General features: G+C 45.7%; 2 protein-coding genes across 2 annotated transcripts; both read right to left on the minus strand.

Moving 5' to 3' along the window:
* Nucleotides 1–4,759: 4,759 nt before the first annotated feature.
* On the minus strand, nt 4,760–5,686 carry LOC143386794 (olfactory receptor 6F1). Its single transcript, XM_076855612.2, has one exon. It carries the CDS (start codon nt 5,684–5,686, stop codon nt 4,760–4,762), a length of 927 nt encoding a protein of 308 aa, XP_076711727.1.
* Nucleotides 5,687–19,525: 13,839 nt separating this feature from the next.
* LOC143400118 (olfactory receptor 14A2-like) lies at nt 19,526–20,494 on the minus strand. Its single transcript, XM_076857419.2, has one exon. It carries the CDS (start codon nt 20,492–20,494, stop codon nt 19,526–19,528), a length of 969 nt encoding a protein of 322 aa, XP_076713534.2.
* Between the last annotated feature and the right edge of the window lie 354 nt (nt 20,495–20,848).

The following is a 20,848-nucleotide window of genomic DNA, read 5'->3' on the forward strand; positions in this document are numbered from 1 at the left end:
AATTGTGGGAATTCATAACATATTTTCTATATTAATTCCTTGTTATATTTGATTTGCTAATATTTTTTCAAATTAAATAGGATGTTTTTCACTCTATTTATTTTGTTATTTGATGCACAGAAGTTTTAATGTTGGTATAATTTATTGTGTCAATTTTTACTCTTCTTTCCTTTATCTAATTATCAATTTTTGTCTTTATCAATTCTATTATTTTTTTTCTTTGTTATGACTTTTTCCTTTCTTGACTTTGTTTTGTGATTCTTTCACACATTTATTACAGATTTATATCTAACTCCTTCTCAGTCTTTTGGGGCACCTTCCAATATAAACATTTGAGACTATAAATTCCATGCTTAGCAATACTTTATTTGTATCCAACAGTCATAGATACATAGCATTGTACAATTCTAAACATGTTTTTTAAATTTCTATTGTGGTTCCTTTGGATTTATAAAATTAGTCCATTGGTCCATGCATCTCTTAGAAGTGTGTTTCTAAATATATCTATTTAAAATATACATAATTTGCCTGAATTTATATGGCATATTTGTAATTTGTCAAATGTCTTATTTTGTGCATTATATTTTTGTCACTTTTCTATTATTTATTTTCTCTTAAGTGCTTTCATTTTTAAAAAGTTAGCATATTTATACTTCAGAAAATTTAACATAGAAGCACATATAAATTTTAACACATATAGTAATGTTTTAAAACTTAATTCTTATTAATACTCTTCTTCTGAAAATTCAAAGACCTTAGAATTTTTAATTTTTTTAATCCCCTTGTAAATTGTAAGTCTACTGTTTATATTTTATTCTTTATTAACAAAAATATATTTATATAACCAAAAATTGTTAAAGCTTATACTTTTGCCATTCATGAGAGATTTTCTTTTATTCAGGGCTAAAATTCAGGACAGACCATTTTTCTTTTGTCTCCTCACAAGCAGTGATGTTTCTAGCAAGCACACAAAATGAAATTAAACATCACTAATCATTAAGGAAATGGAAAATCAAAACTAAGTTTTACCACATAATAGTAGTTTAGATGACCAAATCCTAAAAGAACAACATCAAACAAAACAAAATAAAACCCAGAAAATATCAAGTATTGATAAGGTGCCGCAGTCCGGCTGCAGCAAAATAACCGGGGGGTGACGAATAACTTGTGTACGTTGATAGAGCAGGAATGAGAGCCATTGATTGTAGGATCTGAGCGATATTTATACATTTTACACAGCTTATGTAGTTAGCATAAAATAGATACAGCAGTCAACCAATAAGGAATCTCCACACTTAATGGCTCGCTTTTGTTACTTCACAAACCAATCCCTCTGGCATTTGGCCAGGCGCCATCCAGACTTGTTTACAGACTCTAACATTTCTCTGGCAAAATAACAGGTGCCAATCTGACTTGTTTACAGACCTTAACAATAAGGGTATAAAGAAATTGGAACTTTTGTGCTCTCTGGGGATGTAAACTGGTTGTTCCATTGCAGAAATTGCTCTAAAAATTACCATGTGATCTAGTAATTCTACTTCTGTATATACGTCCAAAATAATTGAAATCATGGTCTCAACAAAATATATATACATCCATATTAATAACAGCATTGTTCAAAATACCCTTATAGTGGAACACTATGATTAATTAATCACATATCCCTCAACAGATGAGTGGATAAACAAAACATCATATACATAAACAGCAAAATATCATTCAGGCTTAATATATTCTGTTGTATAAATGAATCCTGAGGCTATTATGCAAAGTGAAATAAACCTTTCACAAATGAAAAAAAAAAAACAAAAACAAAAACAAAAAATTAAAGGGCCACCTAAGATAGAGGGGGTGGAACAGAAGGTGCCTGGCGGGTCCTTCCTGGGTGGAGTTTTGTGCAGTTCACCTGGAAGATGCCCAAGATCTCCCTGTTCAAAGCCATGAAGCTAAGCTGTAGAGAAGGGCACTCTGTGGAGTGGAGCCCTCACCATCCGTCAGCCAGGGCACTCCTGGTGCCTTCCATCTACCCCTACTGCTCTCAGAGGTGGGACAGACCCTCCTGTGTGTCCCCAGCTCGACACCTCCACTTCTGAAGACCCTCACACTGCCCCCTCACGCTGCTCATGTCCCTTCCTCCTTTATTTCTCCACTGTGTTCAGAATAAATTCCTCATATTTGACTCAAATGATTTGCTTCAGATTTTTTTCATTAGAAGCAAGTTGCAGATGAAAAATTTTATGTTCTGCAAATCCAGTCTTCCTCTTTCCCTCCCTCAGCACAGCCAGAGTTCCATGAATCCGGTTTGCATTCAGTCATATTTGCATGTTTTCTATATTCAAATGCACTCTTAAATATCATAATGTTTTCTGTTTGTTTGTTTGGATTTTTTGTTTTGTCTCCTAATTTTTTTTAATTAATTCAAATGACTGAATTCAAAACATTTCCTGGGCTAGGCATGGTGGTACACACCTATGATCTCAGAAGCTGGGGAGGCTGAGGCAGGTGGATCACAAATTCAAAGCCAGCCTCAGCAGTTTAGTGAGGGCTTAAGCAATTTAGCAAGACCCTGTATCAAAATAAAAAATGGAAAGGGCTGGGGATGTGGTTTGGTGGTTAAGTACTCCTGGGTTCAATCTCAATCTCTCTCTCTCTCTCTCTCTCTCTCTCTCTCTCTCTCTCACACACACACACACACACACACACACACAAATTGTGTCCTACCGATGCATCTGTTCCAGGGCACTTATCATCTTTGAACACATTCATAATCTCTCACTCTTTAGTTATGTTCTGTCTCCTCCCAGCAGAGTGTAAGGGTACATTTTTCTCCATCTTATTCACTCATATGTCCTAAGTGCATGCCAGCCACAGAGAAGACGCTCTGCACTTGTTGTACTTCCACACTATTTGGGGATATTGTATTTTCTGCATGATTCAGAATTCATTTATCCATTTTGTACCAAGGTTTATTTGAATGCCTTCTGATTTTTAATATTGTAAATAACATTTTATCCATAGAAATCACCTGAGGATATTTGCTTAGGCCGACCTCCAGATGGTGGGGACGGCACTATGATGTTGACTAGGTGTTACCAGGTTCCCCTCTGTGAGGCTGATACATGGCATCATAAAAGATTCTTTTCCCAATCAAACAAACGTAAAATGTTGTCTCAGTTTTCTATGAATTTACTTTTGCTGATCATCTCTTACTTAGTTTAATTGTTAAATATCTTGATTTATAAGTAAACTATATGTTTGTCATTTTTCAAAAAAATTTCACTTCCTTTACGTATTTGTGTGCCTCTGACCTCTGTGGTGTCCGTGTTTTTCTGGGCTCGGCTTTGTCATCTGCAGCCTCCCCACTGTTGCCCCCTTGCCGTCCAGGCAGAAGAGGGCGACCACAAGCCCCGCGTTGTGAAATCCTGTGGGTCAGTTATTACTTGTGTCTGTGTAATCGTGGGGTATCAGGGTCCTAATCCTACTTTAATGGTGACTTGGGTCTTGAACTTGTCTTCTGTGCATGTGGCATATGCTCAGACTCCAGGTCTGCACATGACGCTGGACTGGAAGTACTCAGTCCTCTACAGGTGACATGTTTACATTCAGGGGCTTGGCTTACAGGCAGGCAGTCACCTGCAGGTCTCCTGGAACCCAGTCCGTGCTCCCCCAACCTCTGGGGACTTCAAACCTCTGTGAGTCCCACATGCCTGCTGCCAAGGCTGAGCCTGGCAGCTGTTTTAGTTGCATTCCATTGCTGTGACCAAAACACCAGACAAGAACATCCTAGAGCAGGGAAGTTTATTTGGGTTCATGGTTTCAGAGGTTCCAGCAGTCGATGACTGACTCCACTGCTCTGGGCCCGGGTGAGGCAGCTCATCCCAGCAGAAAGGAAGCAGAGAGGGGAGAGAAGGGGCCCAGGAAGATGCACCCTCCAGGCCTCGGTGACCCCTCCTCCAGCCTCACCCACCTGCCTGCAGCTACCACCTAGTTGGTCCTTTCCATCTAGGATGGGCTGCTTAGGTTAAGCTCCCACCATCCAGCCATTTCCCCTCTGCTGCCCCTGCGTTAGCAGGAGCTTGGGAAGACACCTCACTTCCACATCATAACAACAGCCCAGCTTCACAGTGACAACAGCCAGACCATATGTGACAGTGGGACTGTGACTCACACCTGTGAAACAGGAAGCCAAGCCTCCATGACCCACACCAGACAGTTGGCCATGTCAGCACTTAACTCAGAGTTTGTCACTGTGAGAGGTTCAGCTGCCATCAGTGTCATTTGGCAGAAATCTAGAGCAGGCAGAGAGCAGGGCCTCTTAGTTCTGCCCGCAATGGCGGTGCTAGGCATGAAGAATGGGGAAGCGGCCTGGGAGAGACGCCCTGCCTCCCAACACTTGCCTCCTGAGTGGCAGGGGTCACCTGGCCTGCTTTGCTGGGCATGAGGTTTGGCAAGGCCCCCTTCCCTCTGCATAATTGCCCCAAAGTTTATAAAAAAAAGCCAGGGGAGAGCTAATTTAATGTATGAGGTTTAAGTTCTGTTTTAAAGTCTTGAAAGCTGCTGTTCCCATTGTGTATAGATGTATGGCCAGCAGGCCCGCTTTGTGTGCTTTGGTTTGGGTCTTCAGGGTTTCTGTCTCTGTGTCCCCTCTTTCCTCTCTCTCTCCACGAATCAATGGCTGTTTGCCTTCAAGCCTCTGAATTCCCACCTGTTGCCCCCAGCAGGTGGCGGGGCCGTGACAGGGCACAGGTGTGCTGCAGAGCTATTTTCTCTTCCACTTCTTCCGCAGAGTCTCCCTGACCTCCTGGTTGCGGAGGGTGTAGATGAAGGGGTTGAGAACCGGGGTCACCACGGTGTTGAGGACGTGCACGGCTTTGGTCAGGTCCAAGGCGTCCTTGATGGAGGTGCGCACATGGAGGAAGATGGTGGAGCCATACCAGATGAGCACCACGGTGAGGTGGGAGGAGCAGGTGGAGAAGGCCTTGCTGCGGCCACTGGCCGAGGGGATGCTGAGGATGGTGCGGATGATGTAGATGTAGGACACCAGGGTGATGAGGCAGGAGCTCAGAATGACCACGGCAGCAATCACAAAGGCCACCAGCTCCACCGCCTGCGTGCTGGTGCAGGCCAGGGCGATCCAAGGCGCAATGTCACAGAAGAAGTGGTTGATGGCTCGGGGGCCACAGAAGGACAGGCCACTGATGAGGGCCGTGGGCACTGCAATGGACAGGAAGCCACAGACCCAGGAGCCCAGGGCCAACTGCAAAGAGAGCAGGCTGCTCATGATGGCCCCGTAGTGCAGGGGGTAGCAGATGGCGAGGTAGCGGTCGTAGGCCATGGCGGCCAGGAGGAAATACTCCGTGCAGCCCAGCGAGAAGACCAGGTACATCTGCAGGAGGCAGCTGATGAAGGAGATGCTCTGGCTCCTCCCCAGCAGGATGGCCAGGGCTTTGGGCACTGCGGCCGTGGTGTACCAGACCTCCAGGAAGGACAGGTTGCTCAGGAAGAAGTACATGGGGGTGTGCAGCTGGTGGGAGGTGCTCACTAGCAGCAAGATGGCCACATTGCCGCCCACTGTGAGGATGTACATCACCAGGAAGAGCAGGAAGAGCGAGAGCTGCAGGGCCTGGGGCCCCGGGAAGCCCAGCAGCAGAAAGCCCCTGCCCTCTGTCTCATTGCCAGCATCCATGGCAGGGCCTGCAGACCAGGAGACAGAGGGCCACTCAGCCTTGACCACCCCTTGGAAGGACTCACAGAGAAGCACTCATGAAACCTGGTGACTGCTGACCGCTGTCTTCACACTGGAGCCAGGCGTGGTGAACATGATAGTAAAGCACAGAGGAAAGCATCACTCCAGTCGACCCACAGCCCAGGAAACTCCACATCCATGAATCACACCCATCTGGGCCTCCTGCCATGCTAGCTGGGCCCACCAGCACTCTGTGACCCTGGAATAAAGGCACGGGCTCAGAAGGCAGCCCCCAGACATAAGTGCTGACCTTAATCACCCATGGTAGGCTTGCCTTCTCAACTGATTCTCTAGGTTATAAGCTCTGTCCCCCTAAAGAACATTCAGAGATCAAGTTTAAGGATTCTGATCTGTTTTTTTTTTTTCATATTTAAATTTATTAAGACAATGCATTCTTCTCACAAAAAAGAAGCAAAAGTCCATATTGAACAAAGCTCTTAACACAACCGGGACATCCTGACCCTCACGGGGAAACGGGAGCAGGGAGCTAGTTAAGAACAGGATGTCATTATGAGTGTCATTCTCATTCTCTAGTGCACCCTGGACACCACTTTACATGCTTTGGTAAGCTGCTCCTGTCAGGCATGCAGGTGACCAGAGCCTGCACTTGGGGACAGACTCTTGAGCAGACACCATAGGATCAGGGTGGCTTCACTCCACGAGCTCTCTAGAGAGCAGGAGCTTTCTGTCCCCAGTACGACCCTCCTCGCCACCCTGTGCCACACTTCCTCCAGGAAACTAGAATTTCTTGCACATGTCCTGTGTCAACAAGCACATGAAGAACCCAGGCTGGGTGGGTAGATGCGTCCACAGCATGGGTCTACCTAACGTCCGGCAGAAGGGGCCTCTGACCTCCTCCAGGCAGTGCTTCTCAGGCCTTAAGGGGCACCTGAGGGTGGAGTCCAGGGCAGGTATAGTTCATCCTCTGGAGGTTGGGGTGGTATCTGTGGGTCTGCACTTACATAGCTTCTGGAAGTGGACACTGGCTGGACCACACCTGAGGAATGGTCTAGCAGCCTTCTCCGTTATAAAACCATCCCATTGTACCTGGACTTGTACAGTTATTATAGACCAATTAATGTTCAAAGGCAAATACTCGGAAGCTCAGAGAGTGACGTGTTTTTCCCAGGTTTGCTTGGCTGGCTGAAGGGAGGGTACAGAGCACGTCACCCCCAGATATGCTCCTCTGATGATTGGATTATTTTGAGCTGAAGGCAGCTGGAAATAAATAGGAGCTATAAGGAAATCTCCCTGGCTGCTGGCTCCACAGAGACAGGGTGACCGGTCCCCAAGGCGATGACTGTCAGCCCAGGGACCCAGAGGAGCCCCGATGACGAGCCATGCAGAAATGACCCTGGCCTTCCAGCAGTTCCCACAGTCACCACCCCCAGAAGCTGGGCTTTCCCTCTGCCTGCCTCTGCTCTGAACACTCACTCTTTGTAAAGATGCTGCCTGAGTCCACCTTTAGACCCCTCCTCTGAGCTACTCACCTAAGTGCTCCCACGTGCGTGGATCTTTTTAATAGACTGAAGGGTGCTTTTCTTTTATAAATTTGTGTTTTCTCTAATTGGCAGGGCTCCAGCCAGTGAGTCTAAGCGAAGTGGAGGGGAAAAGATTTCTTTCATGCCCACTGTAGTTAAAAAAAACAAAAACACCTAGATTATTAATTATCCTAATGAGGAGAAAATTGATTTATATATCAAGGGTGACTCAGACAAGAAGAAATACAGAGAAAAGATACTCTTTAGCAAAATGTGCTACCTAATGTCTTTCCCTAATTTCCCAAAGCTAACACTTTTCAGCGCCTGTGTCATTCACAGGAAAAGTTAGTCTGCAACAGTAATGACCGCTTGCAGTTCGAGCACTGAGCCCAGAAGTTCTGTTCTCCTGGTAAACAGGAGCCCAGGAGCACCTGGACAGTAAACCCATGCCAACCTGTGGCAGAGCTGGGGCTCAGTACCCATGCCCCAAGCATGGGCCTTGGTGTGCAGATGAACTAGGCAGCTGAGCACAGGCAGAGGAACAGACCCTCCCCCATCCTTCCCTGTCCTCCTCTTCCTCCTTCTCCTCTGGTAACCCCAGGTGGCGGGTGCCTGCCTTGCGCCCAGAGGGAAGAGATGCTGCACAGAGAACAAGTGCCCGGCCATGTCCTCCTCTTCACCACCCTCAGATCACATTACACCTGGTGGTTGCCCACAAGCCCTCAGATCTCCAGCTCTGGGTCTGAATCCTGAGGACTCTGGGGCACAGCACAGACTCTTATAGACAAGGAACAAGCACAGGTGTAAAGAACCTGCCCAAGTTGGAGTGATGCTCACCAGCCCTGGAGTCCCACGGCAGAGCACAGCTTTTAACATAGGAAGATTCCTTTGAAGCTGTGATTACGTCATCTCTAAAAAACTACCTGTCTGTCACTCTATAGTTGAATGGGTTTTGAACTCATTCTAAGATGTTCTTGGCACATGATTGAAGAGTTTTTAAAAATCAGAGAAAGAACATTGTTTGATTATTACTTTTGAATAAATTTTCATTTTATTTTTAAAATTAATTACCAGGGTTATTCATTTTATAAAAAATGCATGATGATTTACTGACTAGATATGATATGTAATTTAAATACCCAGAAAGTTTAAATGAATAAAGAAAATAACTGTTCTCATACACAAAGCAATGTGTCATTAAAAATGACTGCACTCAGGTTGTTTCTGTTGCAGGCAGACAGGAGGCCCCTGGCGGCTGGCCACAGAGCTCAGCATGCGGAGTGGAGTTGTGTGGAGTGCACAGACAGCGGCCCTCCCAGGACCCCGGCGCATGCAGCGCCTTCCCACCCAGAGCCACTCCACACTCACCTGTCCCTGCTCTTCCCATCCATGGTTTTCTCTGGGACTTCGATCACCCTCTCCTCTCCCTCCTGACTTAGATCACCCTCTTTCCTCCTGGCCTCTCATTATTCCATGGGTGCTTTTCCTGGTATGCAGGATGCTTTGGCGGGTTCTTCCTTGGTCCTCAGAACTCTCAGGCTGTCCCTTGTTCCTTTGGTCCCATCCTGCCGCGTCCCCTTACAGCCAACCTGCCTCCTGCTACCTTGTGTTTTCTCCGCCTCATGAGAATTCAGAGCCTCACACGGAAATGCTTTGCTGTTGAGTAATTAGGTATGGGGAGCCCTGTGGGAGGAGGCTCCGTCTGTCCCTCGGGTACTGGGGTCAGTTCACCAAGACATGGCCTTCTACTAAATCTTCCCAGATCCAGGCTTCAGAACCTTTCCAGTCACTTGAGAGAGAAATCTAAATGGCAAAGTTACCAAAGAAGGAAAAGGGTATTTCTCTGGCTTTAGATGTTAATCATTCATAAAATTGGAAAAACAGAGAGTAGTGTTTTTGTTTGTTTGTTTTTAGAATCAATAATACAAATTAAAGTGTAAAGGAAACCTCAAAATCAAAGGTGGGGGACTGGGATAGACATGGGTGAGGTCCTGGGCTCTGTCCCCTAAAATAAATCAGACAGGACGTTTGAACTAACAGACAAATTAGTAATATTTCATGCCCTGATATTGTCCCAAAGCACCATCTATAATGTCCTCATTGTATTTTTATTAAATCTTTCAGTTTCATGGTGTTGGGACCTCCTATGACTGAAATAGAGTTGATTGTTCAACAGTGAAAAAAAAATTGGAACTTCATGTTACAAAACACTATTGGTGGGATAAGAATTAAACTATCCTTGTTAGGAAGCAATTTCTTTTTATAAAAATTTTGGGGCAGTTGGCTCAGAGCACAGAGTCCCCCTCCCCACATTAAACAGCACCAGATGGGTGGCGTGTCTGGTAGCACCAACATTTCATGAATTTGTCAAACTCCAGTTCACAAGAATCAGTGGTGTCAAGAATGGGAAATGGGAGTTTTCTCTACTGCCAGATTCCTTGTTGGTGCCTATTGCTCCAGGAGTACAATTACTTCCTGCAGTGATGCCTCATGGTGCACATCTGGAGGTTGCTATTCCTGCCCTCTGTGTAATCCTTGTAAGTTCTGGGTTCAACCTAGGAGTCATCATGATCTGTCTTAAAGCCCCAGGCCTGGCTGCCCCATGCCTGGCTGCCCCACACCCAGTATCCTGCAGGAGCACAGATCCCATGATCTCAGAGTGCCCTTGCTCTCCGGAATCCACAAGGACCCACGCCAGTCACTGTCCTTTGCCCTCGATGTTGGTGGCACTTAGTATTGCTAGAACTTGAAAACTTTCTCTAATAACTATAGTGGAGTGTCTAATTTGGACTTTGCTGTGGCTCTTCTTTTTCATTCCTGAATTTGACCAAATTTTAATGTTTCTTTGCCTTCTGGGTATTTTCTCTAAATTGCACATGTATGTGCTTTATTATCAAATCATTTGTGTTTTTAAATTATTTTATCTTATCTATGAATCCTGCAAACTGATGGTTACACATTGTTAAACTATTGTCTGAGACTATCTTTCAACATCATGTATTTGTTGTTAAAAAACAAGTCCAACTCTCACTTGGTCACACTTACCAATATTTTCCTCCCAGGCTTTTCCTTTGGGGGTTTGTTTAAGCCATTTCTTATGCCAACATATCTTTTGAATTCTTTTGGAGTTCTGACTAACATATTTAGGGATCTTATGTTTTTTTTTTTTTTTTTTGAGTGATTTATACATGATATTGGGAGTCGTGTGAGGCAATCATGCAGCAGTAAATAGAATTTGTCCCACTGCAGCCCCAGTACTTTCCCTGACCCTCCTCCGTCCCTGCCCTTCCTCTGTCTACCAGGCTTCCTTCTGTCTCTAGCTCTTTTTTTAATGCATGCTTTATAGGTATACAAAAGGTGGAAGTCACAGTTTCCCCCCCCCCCGTGCTCCCCTGATCTCCTTTTATTTTCAAGAGATTTCCCAATTCCCTTATTCACCTAGTTTTATCCAGCTTCTGCATATAATAGAAAACATTCCACCCTGGACTTTCTGGGTCTGGCTTATTTCACTCAGCACGATGCTCTCCAGCTCCATCCATTTACCAGCAAATGCCAGAACTTTATTCTTCTTTGGGGCTGAGTATCTAAACCACAAATTCTTTACCCAATTTAGGGCATGAAGAGATTGGAAAGAATATCTTTGGCAGCTGCTCCTCTAGCAGAGTATTAATACCCACAACTTAGAAAGGAAAAGAAAAAAAACCCACCAAAAACAACAGCAGCAATAACCTCCACCAGAACCAAACAATCGAATTAATACCTGGGAAAAGACCTAAAAAGACACTTCTCGAAAGAAGAAATACAAATGGTCAACAAATACACAAAACATGTTCACCATCCCTAGCCACCAGGAAATGCAGATCAAAAGTATGTTGAGGGCTGGGGCTGGGGCTAGTGTAAAGTGTGTGTGAGGCACTGGATTCCATCCTCAGCACCACATAAAAATAAATAAAGATTCTGTGTGTCCATTTACAACTTTAAAAATACTTTGAGATTCCATCTCACTCTAGTTAGAATGGCAATTATTAGGAATACAGACAATAATAAATGTTGCTGAGGACGTGGGGAAAGGTAAGTTCCCACCTTGTTGGCAGGACTTAAAATGAGTATGAATGCTCTGAAAAGAAGTACAGAGGTCCCTCAGAAAACTGGAAATGGAGACATCCGATGACCCAGCTGTCCCACTCCTTGGTGTTTATCCAAAATAACTAAAGTCAGCTCCACAGGCACTTGGTGGTCATAGCCGCACAATTCGTCCCAGCCAAGTTACGGCGTCAGCCCAGGTGCCATCCACAGATGGATGCGTGAGGAAATGTGGCACATCTACACAATGGAGTATTACTCAGCCATGAGGAAGGACAAAGCTGATGTGCATGAAGGGAGAGAGGAAAAGAGAAGCTCAGTGGCCGTGGGACTTAACACAGCCCACAGGACAGACCCCACCTCCAAGGACTGTGGGTCAGTGTCCCTCTCCACAAGAACTGAGCTGAGTTAGGGCAGCCAATGGGAAGAAAGTGGGCATGCAGATATAAATTAGTTGTTACATGCTTTAGAAGCTAATGGGCGTCTTAGGACATGATTGTCACCTACACACAGCAAATAGGTAAGGAACTACTAAGAGTTACCCTAATGAGACCCAGAGGGAGCTCCCCTCTGCAGGCTGGAGGAGAGGGCAGTGGGCTGGGCTCAGTCTGGGGGTGGTGAAGGCCTGGCCTCCTGGGCTTGGGGTGTGAGCAGTGATCTCAGCGCAGCCAGGAGCACCTCTGGGAGCAGCCTGGGCAGTCACACAGGCCTGCTTGCTACGGCTTTAAAGACCTGACCCTCCTGGACAAGTGCCTGAGACCAAGGCCACTAAGCACAGTTCTCCTGCCCCAGAACTGGGAGCCTGACAGTGGGAGCACACTTTGCATGTGGAGGACAGCCTCAGGCCACAGTGAGTTGAGTGGCGGAGGGGAGGGTGGGACTTGGAGCTGGGCTCCGCTCTCCCGTGGGAAGTTATGGTGGACACTTCTGGGCACTGGAAGCATTTCCAGGAAGCGCAGCCTCCAGGGGAGCAACCGCTACCCTCCAGTCCTCTGCCCTCACTTCTCTCCTCCATCCTGTCTGTCCCTCACTTGCTCTTCCTGCCCAGAGTGGGAGTTTACTTTAATGTTGTATATGAACAGTAGAGAGGTGTTTGTACCTGGCCCTACCCCAGCTCTGTGGGCGCAGCAGACCCTTGGAGACACAGGGATGTTCCGTGCCCAGGTTCTGTAGGGCTGGATGGGACAGCTGCACGTTTGCCTCATCGCGTAGAGCTTCTCTGGTCCCATGAGTATCTTGGCACAGTGGGGCACAGCCTTGCTGTGCTGTGACCTCTGTGAAGCAGAGCCCACAGAGGCTTCAGTAGGCTTTCCAGCGCTCACTTCCTACGTGGCCATGAGGAGTGTGGTTCAAGCAATCAAAGTGAGCTCCAGGGTGGAGATTTGCCCTCCAGGGTGGAGCCCTCCAGGGTGGAGATTTGCCTTTGAAGCCAAATGTGGTTTGGGAAGACTCCAGAGGCTTTGCTGCTAGCTCTGGACCCTGGAAGCACAGGGAGGTGACATGAGGGAAGCTGGCTGGCTGGGAACCTGCCCTCAGAGCTGCTCCAAGCTTGGCATTCACCAGAGGAGAGAGGAGAGTGTGGGGTTGAGCTGCAACCTGAGTCAGGCTCCCCACTGCTGCCCGCGCTGGGGCCAGTGCTGCCTTCCCGCAGCAAGCAGACCTGAGTGTGCAAGGTAGCAGGAGGTTTCCTTTGCGGATGGGTCTTTCAACTTTAAGGTTGGAAGAGAAATGCATTCTTGGAGAATTTAAGTAAGCAATGTCATTACTATTGAAACTGAAAGGACTTGTTTCTCTTGATATGAAGACTATGAAAGCCTAGGCTGATTTTCAGAGCACACCTTCTGGAAAGCAGTGTGGAAAAGTGTGTGTATGTGTACCTGTGTGCACCTATGTGCATGCTTGTGTGTGCACATGTGTGCATGTTTGTGTGCATGTGTGTATGTGTGTGTGCATATGTGCATGTGCTTCTGTGCATACTTGTGTGTACACATGTGTGCTTGTGTACATGTGTGTGATTGTGTGCATGTGTGTCCACAGGTGTACATGCATGTGTGCTTGAGTTGCTTGTGTGTGTGCATTTGTATATGTGTGTGCACAGGTGTGCATGCATGCGTGTATGTGCACTGTGCCTCTGTGTGTGTGTTCGGGTGTGGGGTAGTATTGTCTGTAGTTCTGAGTGTCTTGGTTGCTGTTTCAACACAGCTTCTCACCTTCTAGCATCTGTCTTAAAAGCACCTCAATGAGCCAGGTGCCATGTCATCCCAGCTGCTCTGGAGGCTAAGGTAGGAGGATGGCAAGTCTGAGTTCAGCCTAGTAACTTAGCAAGACCTTGGCTCAGTGATAGATCAACCTGCCCTCAATCCCTGGTTCTACACCAATCAAACAAGAGCTCCATGACCTTTCAGTTTACTTTCTTATTCTTTGATTTACATTATTCTCATCTGGTTCTCACTAAAAATAAAATAAATTTGATGCCCAATTTTACCAATTGCTCTTTCCTCCACCAGCCTATTTAGTTTTCTCCTATTGATTCATTAGCCTTGAAAACAAATGTGAACCAAGAGCATTTGAGCAGAGGACCTGGGGGCTGGGGATGCAGCTTGCAAAGCCCTGGGTGTGATCCCAGCAGCAGAACAAGAACACACGAGAGAAAGCCATCTTGTAGCATCCTGCTGGAAGTCCAGGTACGTCTAAGGGAGCGAGAGAAAGCCCCACACTGTTGAGTGCTTTGTGGCTCATTTTTTTTATGTGCACGTTTTTAACATCAAAGTATGACTAATCCTCACCAACACCATAATTTGTTAAAACAAAACAACTTCAAAGCATTTTTTTTGCATAGTGGAAATAGAATTATTAACTTTTTTGGTTTTTAAAATGTTACTATTCCAAATAGCATCCTAATATTACACTACAGAACTTCTCATTTAAAATGTTCATTTTGTTTTATTGTGAAAGCAGGGGTTTGATTCTTGGCTGTGAGTGAAACTGCGCTGCTCAGATTGTACAGTTGTCTAAGGTGAGGAGTGACCACACTGGCACTGGCAGGTTCAGAAGCCAGATAAAGAACAGAGAAGAGGGACACATGCCTGTAATCCCAGAGGCTCAGGAGGCTGAGGCAGGAGGATCACGAGTTCAAAGCCAGTCTCAGGAAAAGCGAGGCATTAAGCAACTCGGTGAGACTCTGTCTCTAAATAAAATACAAAATAAGGCTGTGGGTGTGGCTCAGTGGTGGAGTGTCCCTAAGTTCAATTCCTGGTTACCCACACCCTCCCCCTGCCAAAAAAAAAAAACAAACAAAAAACAGGTGAGACTCTGAGCTGTCTCTCAAGGTGGAGAGGAAGAACAGAGGCTAGGGATGGAGAAGCCTCCCGGGTCGGCCTCCTCCATGGAGAGTGCCCCACCATCCTGGAGAACTAGGAGAGCATGTCCCTCAGCTCAGCTGGACAAGCCTTGCCAACACAGACCAGGCCAACCAGGACAGCAGTTAGGAACCCCGTTCTGAACAGCGGCTCCAGCGGCTCGGCTGAAGCTGTCTATCTGGGGTGAAAAGCAGTATTGGGGACAGGCACCTTTCAGAAGGCCCATGAGCAGGACAAGGCTGGGGAAGCCTTGGGTGGGAGGAGTCCCAACCAGGAGCCTGGAGGGCAAAGTCCAGTTCTGTGGCATCAGGATGCATGGGAGCAGCCTCTGACATTGAGAAAACATGTCCCTGAGGCAATGCTAAAGCAGAATCCAGGGCTCTGGGCGAAGGAGGATCGAGGGGGAAGAACAGGTACAGGCCTCCCTAGCCTGGATGTGTGAGTGGCCTCTGGTAGAGGCCCCTGGTCCTGGTAGCAGCACGCCTGCTGCTCTACTGGATGCAGAGAATGAGTCTAACACGTGCTGGTACTGGTGCTAATCACATCAGGCCTAGAATATTATGACCGTCACCTGGCTTAGTCTTAGGAGTTGCTGTTGTCATGAAAAATGACACTGTGTTTTTGAAAACCAGGTTTTTTTCAAAATAATTTGTATGGCTTTCTAATTTTTTTGTAACTATGCTAATATCCACATTAAGGAAGCAAAATAGACACTAAAATAGCACTTTCACCAAAGAATTACACTATTTAATGAAAGTATGGGGGGAGGAATCAAGGTACTTCAAAATAAAAGAGAAGTGGATAATAAATGTAAGATCATTTTATATCAAGGAAGATTTCACATTTTAACTTACTTTTTTTATTTCTAGTGCATTGCAGTTTTGCATGACATTGGAGTTCATTTTGGCATATTCATAAATGCACATGACACAGTTTTCTGCATTTCAGTCCCAGTACTAGCCCCTTCCCTCTCCTCCACCCTAACCCCATCCCTCCTCTATCTACAGGTCTTTCTTCTACTTATTTATTTAAATTGGTGCATCATAGTTATGTACAAGATGGGAATGCATGTGGTATGCATGCGCAGGCAGAATTTGGTCGGCGTTACTCCCCGGTTCCTGGTTTTGTTTCCTTAGCTCAGGGGTTGTATTGAGGAAGCTGGTGCTGTGCCAATGTGTTGGAGCGTTGGGTCTCAGTTTGTCTCTAGCAGCTTCTCTTTGAGTTGATTTTCATTCAGGGTGAGAGGCAGGGATCGAGTTTCATTCTTGCTCATGGGGTATTCAGTTTTCCCAGCCCTATTTGTTTAAAGGCTATCCTTTCTCCACATTATGCTTTGGGGACCTTTGGTGAGTGTCATGTGGTGGTATCTATGTGGGTTTGTCCCTGTTCCTTCTATTCTATTCCATTGGTCTTCCTGTCTGTTTTGATACCAATCCCCACATTTTATTCTCAATTTCATTAATTTGGGCTGTGATGATCTTTTTCTGTCTTCTGCATGTTTGGAACTAGTTTGTTTCTGCTTTTCTGGGCCTTGATGTGCAGCTTCAGGTTGCTTACTTGGGATCTTGCTGTTTTTAACACAGGCACTTGACGCTGTAAACTTTCCTCTAAGAACCACCCTTGGAGTGTCCCAGAGGCTCAGGTATGTTGTATCACTATTCTTCTTTGAGTCTTGGAATTTTTAAATTTAATTTTTCAATGTCCTTCAAAAAGAAGAGAAGTGAACAATAAACAACAGCATCACTTGATAATAATGAATATTTCCTTTTTTAGTTTATTTTTATTTTAGTCTTCCTCTTTCTCAGATGTCAAGTTTCTACTGAATTCACTGCTACATTTCTCAAGATATGAAATGGCCAACTATAGAAAGACCTTCCTGTCTTTCTTTCCTCCTTCCTTCTTCCCTCCCTCCTTCCTGTCTTCCTTCCTCCTTCCCTCCCTCCTTCCTTCCTCACTCCTCTCCTTTCCTCTTTTAATTTTGTGGTGCTGGTGATTGAACCAGGGCCTTGCACATGCTGGCCAAGTGCTCCACCACGGGGCCACACCCCAGCCCAACATTTCTTTAGAATCCTGCTTGAAACAAACAGCTTCAGCCAACTGCTGGCCTTGATTTAGGTCAAATTAGCAACTATTTAAAAGGTTGCAGTGCACAAGAAGCAGAAGTGTTATTCAAGACTTCTCTATCACAAAAAAAAATTTAAACAAGTAGGATGTTATTTATATAAAAAGTTATTTCCCTGTTACAATTGTAATTATGTAGCCAAACCTGCAATGATCAGTGGGATAAATTATCCCCAAATCATTTCGTGTTATCAGGGAAGGAACTGTAATTCTTATGTTTTTTTTGCAATCAACTTGAGTCCAGGTATATTGCAGGTGTTTGTTGTCTGACTCATGGGTCCACTAGATATGTGAATACCTTGGCATTTTAAAGCTTTCTCCCTCACTGTGCTCACCTCTACTCTTCTCAGAAATTAAGGAGCAAGTGACGTTCTAGCTTATGTGTTGCTTTACCTACTTTTTTCTTAACACTGGCTTCTGACTCAAGTTATGAAGAACCAGACGCTGGTGGTGGAGTTCCTGCTCCTGAGGCTGGCTGAAGGCCCGGGGCTGTGGCTGCAGGCTGCGCTTTTCTTGATGATCTACCTCATGGCTGCGCTGGAGAATGTGGTCATCCTGCCGCTCACGCTTGTTGACCGCCGTCTCCACACCCCAATGTACTTTTTCCTTAGGCATTTGTCTTTCTTGTGTGAAGGAGTGGGCTGCCCATAAATGCCACCGAGGTTAGCAATGCTGTGGGGGGAAAAGTGAAAATTGTCAAATAAGAAACAATGTGTCAAAATAGATGTCACATAATTAACAAAGTTTAAAGAAATCATCACTGACCCAAATTTGAATGAAATCACTATTTCAGAATTGAGGAATTGTCCCTGTGATGCAAATCTTGGTAGATTATTACATTTTTTTTTTCACTGAGAGCTTGGGTTGTGGCTCAGTGGCAGAGCACTTGCCTCGCACATGTGAGGCATTGGGCTCGATCCTCAGCACCACATAAAAATGAATAAGCAAAATAAAGACATTGTGTCCACGTTTGCTAAAAAAATATTTTAAAAATTTTTTCTTTCACTGAGCCTAGGAAGAACTTGGCTGCCTTTGGTCCTCCTTATTAAACATCAGTGCCTGCTGAAAAGCAACCTTTATGTTTACATTTCCTAATACTTAGGCTGAAAACTGATCCCCAGTAGATGGTCCTTGGTGCTGGGGATTGTGGGAAATCATTAGATCATGGGGGTGGGTTGTGCCTACAAGAAGTCCAAGCCACCCTTGCTCTTCCACATGAAGAGTCAAGGAGGAGTAGCCATCAGCCAACCATGCAGGGTGCTCATCAGGAAAGACCAAGTTGCCCTGGTATCAGATGTCCTCTCCCAGAGCTGAGAAGAAGCCTGCGTGGGGAAGCTCTGCAGGCTGGTGTGCTCCATAAGCACCCAGAACTGGTGAGGAGCATCCCGGTCTCACAACCCCCGCCCCTGCTCTGCAGTGTGAAGTCGTCTCTCCACACTGTGCAGCAGCTTGAGCCATAAAGGTCCTCAGGCAGGGGAACACTGCTGGGCCACCTCCCTCTAGTCCACAAGCCCCGGCTTGGCTGCCCCCAGACTCTCAACAGGGCTTATCTGACTGTGTAGTGTCTCCACAAAGGCTAAGCTAGACTTTCAGTCTCCCACACAATAAGAATGTGTCTTGATAAGTTTAAAATATATAAAAGGGCAGTATGGATAATGATGAAGGCATCGATAAATTTTGATAAAATAGAGGCAAAATAACTGGCAATCCCAAATACCAACTTTAACTGCTAGAATAACCATAACAACAACGAAGACAAGACTTGATTAAATGATAGGTTGATGAAGTTTTTATAACATCTGATTTAATAATAATAAAGCTGATGACAAAATAGAAATGAGAACATATTAAGGTTTTATTTGTAATATGAGTAAATACAAGGAAAATATAGGCATAAATGAAAGATTTTCTGCCATATTGTAAAGATATTGAGAGCAAGAATTGTGTGTTCTTTCCAACATTCCTCAGCTTTTCTGAGACTTTAGTGGCCGCAAACCTGTTCGCACCAGGTATGATTGAAGAGAATTTGCAAGGACAAAGATTTTAGGCTCATGCTAATTTCATACTGGTACAGTCATACGGTGTCACCAACATCTTATCCTAAAACAGAAGAAGTTCATTATTTGGTAGCTTCTAGACTTAGAATTGCAGCACCACTCACATCATGCTGAACCCCGACAGAGCCGCATTCCTGACTGGGTCTACACAGCATGTGCTTTCTCCGCCACCCAGGGCTGGAGGTGACGGTCTCTGCAACTTACGACCTTGCATCTCCAGTGCCACTGATGCAGGTCTGGCCTCCCACAGAACATCTTTCCCTTTGGGCAAGTCTTAGGAGGCCCATGGCTTGTAGGGTTGACGTGCTTAGATGGCGACACCTGGGCAATCTGCCCATTCTACACTGCCTCATCACATCGGCAAGGTCCCTTCTGCAAGGTGAAGGAATATGTGCACTGGTTCCTCAGAGCTGGAGCCCAGCAGCTTGCAAGCCTCATCCGGAGCCCACCATGTGCTTCTGAGCAAATTACAGGGAAACACTGAGGAACACATGTCCAGCTCACATAGGTTCTGAGGTCATGGAGCTGATCACAAACCTGCAAATCTCATTCCTTAACTTATAAGTTAAATTGTGTACTTGATTCAAGATATTGATTTGTTTACATTACATCACAAAGATCTACATAATTATTAAAAACACACAGAGCAACAACAAAAAGACATGTCACTGATCCTTCCTAGAAACTAGTTCTCTTGTTTCTCCAATAATACTTATGACACAGTTTCCATACAATCTTCCACAGAGAGGCTTTGACATCCCTGTTCCTCAGGCTGTATATCACAGGGTTCAAAGACGGAGGCATCACGGAATAGAGAACAGACACCAGAAAGTCCACAGGATGTGGGGATTCTGGCACTGGCTTCATATAGGCAGTGGCGCCTGTCACAATGAATGTGGTCACCACTATGAGATGGGGTGTGCAGGTGGAGAAGGCTCTTGACCGTCCTTGTGAGGATGGCATTCTTGTGACAGTCTTGAAAATGTACACGTATGAAAATCCAATGGACAGAACACAGGAAAGTCCAAATGTGACTCCAATGACCACAGTAACATCAATGGTGACATGTGACTTTGAGCAAGAAATCTTCAGTAGAGAGGGGACATCACAGAAAAATTGTGGGAGTTTACTCGAGCCACAGAAAGATAAAGAGAAAGTTCCTGCAGAGTATAAGACCCCAAAGATGCCCCCAAGGAACCAGGAGACAGCTACCATCTGCACACAGAGTCCCCTGTTCATGATGACATCATAGTGCAGGGGGTGGCAGATGGCCACATAGCGGTCATAGGACATGGCCGTGAGGACGAACAGCTCAGTTCCAGCAAACTGAATCACCAACAAGACCTGTGAGACACATCCTGAGAAAGAGATGGTGCTCCTGTGGCACAAGGAGCTCACAATGAAGTTGGGGACAGTGACTGAGACAAGGCAAGCATCCAGGAGGGACAAGTTCTTCAGGAAGAAGTACATGGGGGTGTGGAGACACTGGTCCACGGTGACCAGGACGATGATGAGAAGGTTCCCCACCAGTGCCACCAGGTAAATCAGCAAGAACAGGAAGCCGTGTGCAAGCTGGAGCTCCTGATCCTGGGAGAATGGTGTGAGGTAGAACTCCATCCCCACCGTGTGGTTGGCCGTGGACGCCATGCTGTGGACCTGATGGAGGGAAGGGGAGGGCAGACGCGTGACAGGTTCCCACTGAGCCTTGCTGTAGACCAACAGTGTGTGCTCACCACTGCAGGGTCTAGCTCTGCTCTGCGATAACGCATGCACCCAGGGCTCTCCTGACACAGCATGCTCAACGACATGCCCATTTCCACTCCTGATGAGCATCACAGCAATGCCGAGAAGGCTGATCGGGGAGAAAACTGAGAAACATGTCCTTTAGTGGACCTGACATATTTACAATAATGTTGGCAACTTTATAAAATATATCCTGACTCATTAGCTGAACTATTAAGTGAAGTTATTGGCATAACCCATTGAACTTATAAAGCAGCT

Source organism: Callospermophilus lateralis, chromosome 5 (genome assembly GCF_048772815.1).
Source record: "Callospermophilus lateralis isolate mCalLat2 chromosome 5, mCalLat2.hap1, whole genome shotgun sequence".
Classification (NCBI taxonomy): Eukaryota; Metazoa; Chordata; class Mammalia; order Rodentia; family Sciuridae; genus Callospermophilus; species Callospermophilus lateralis.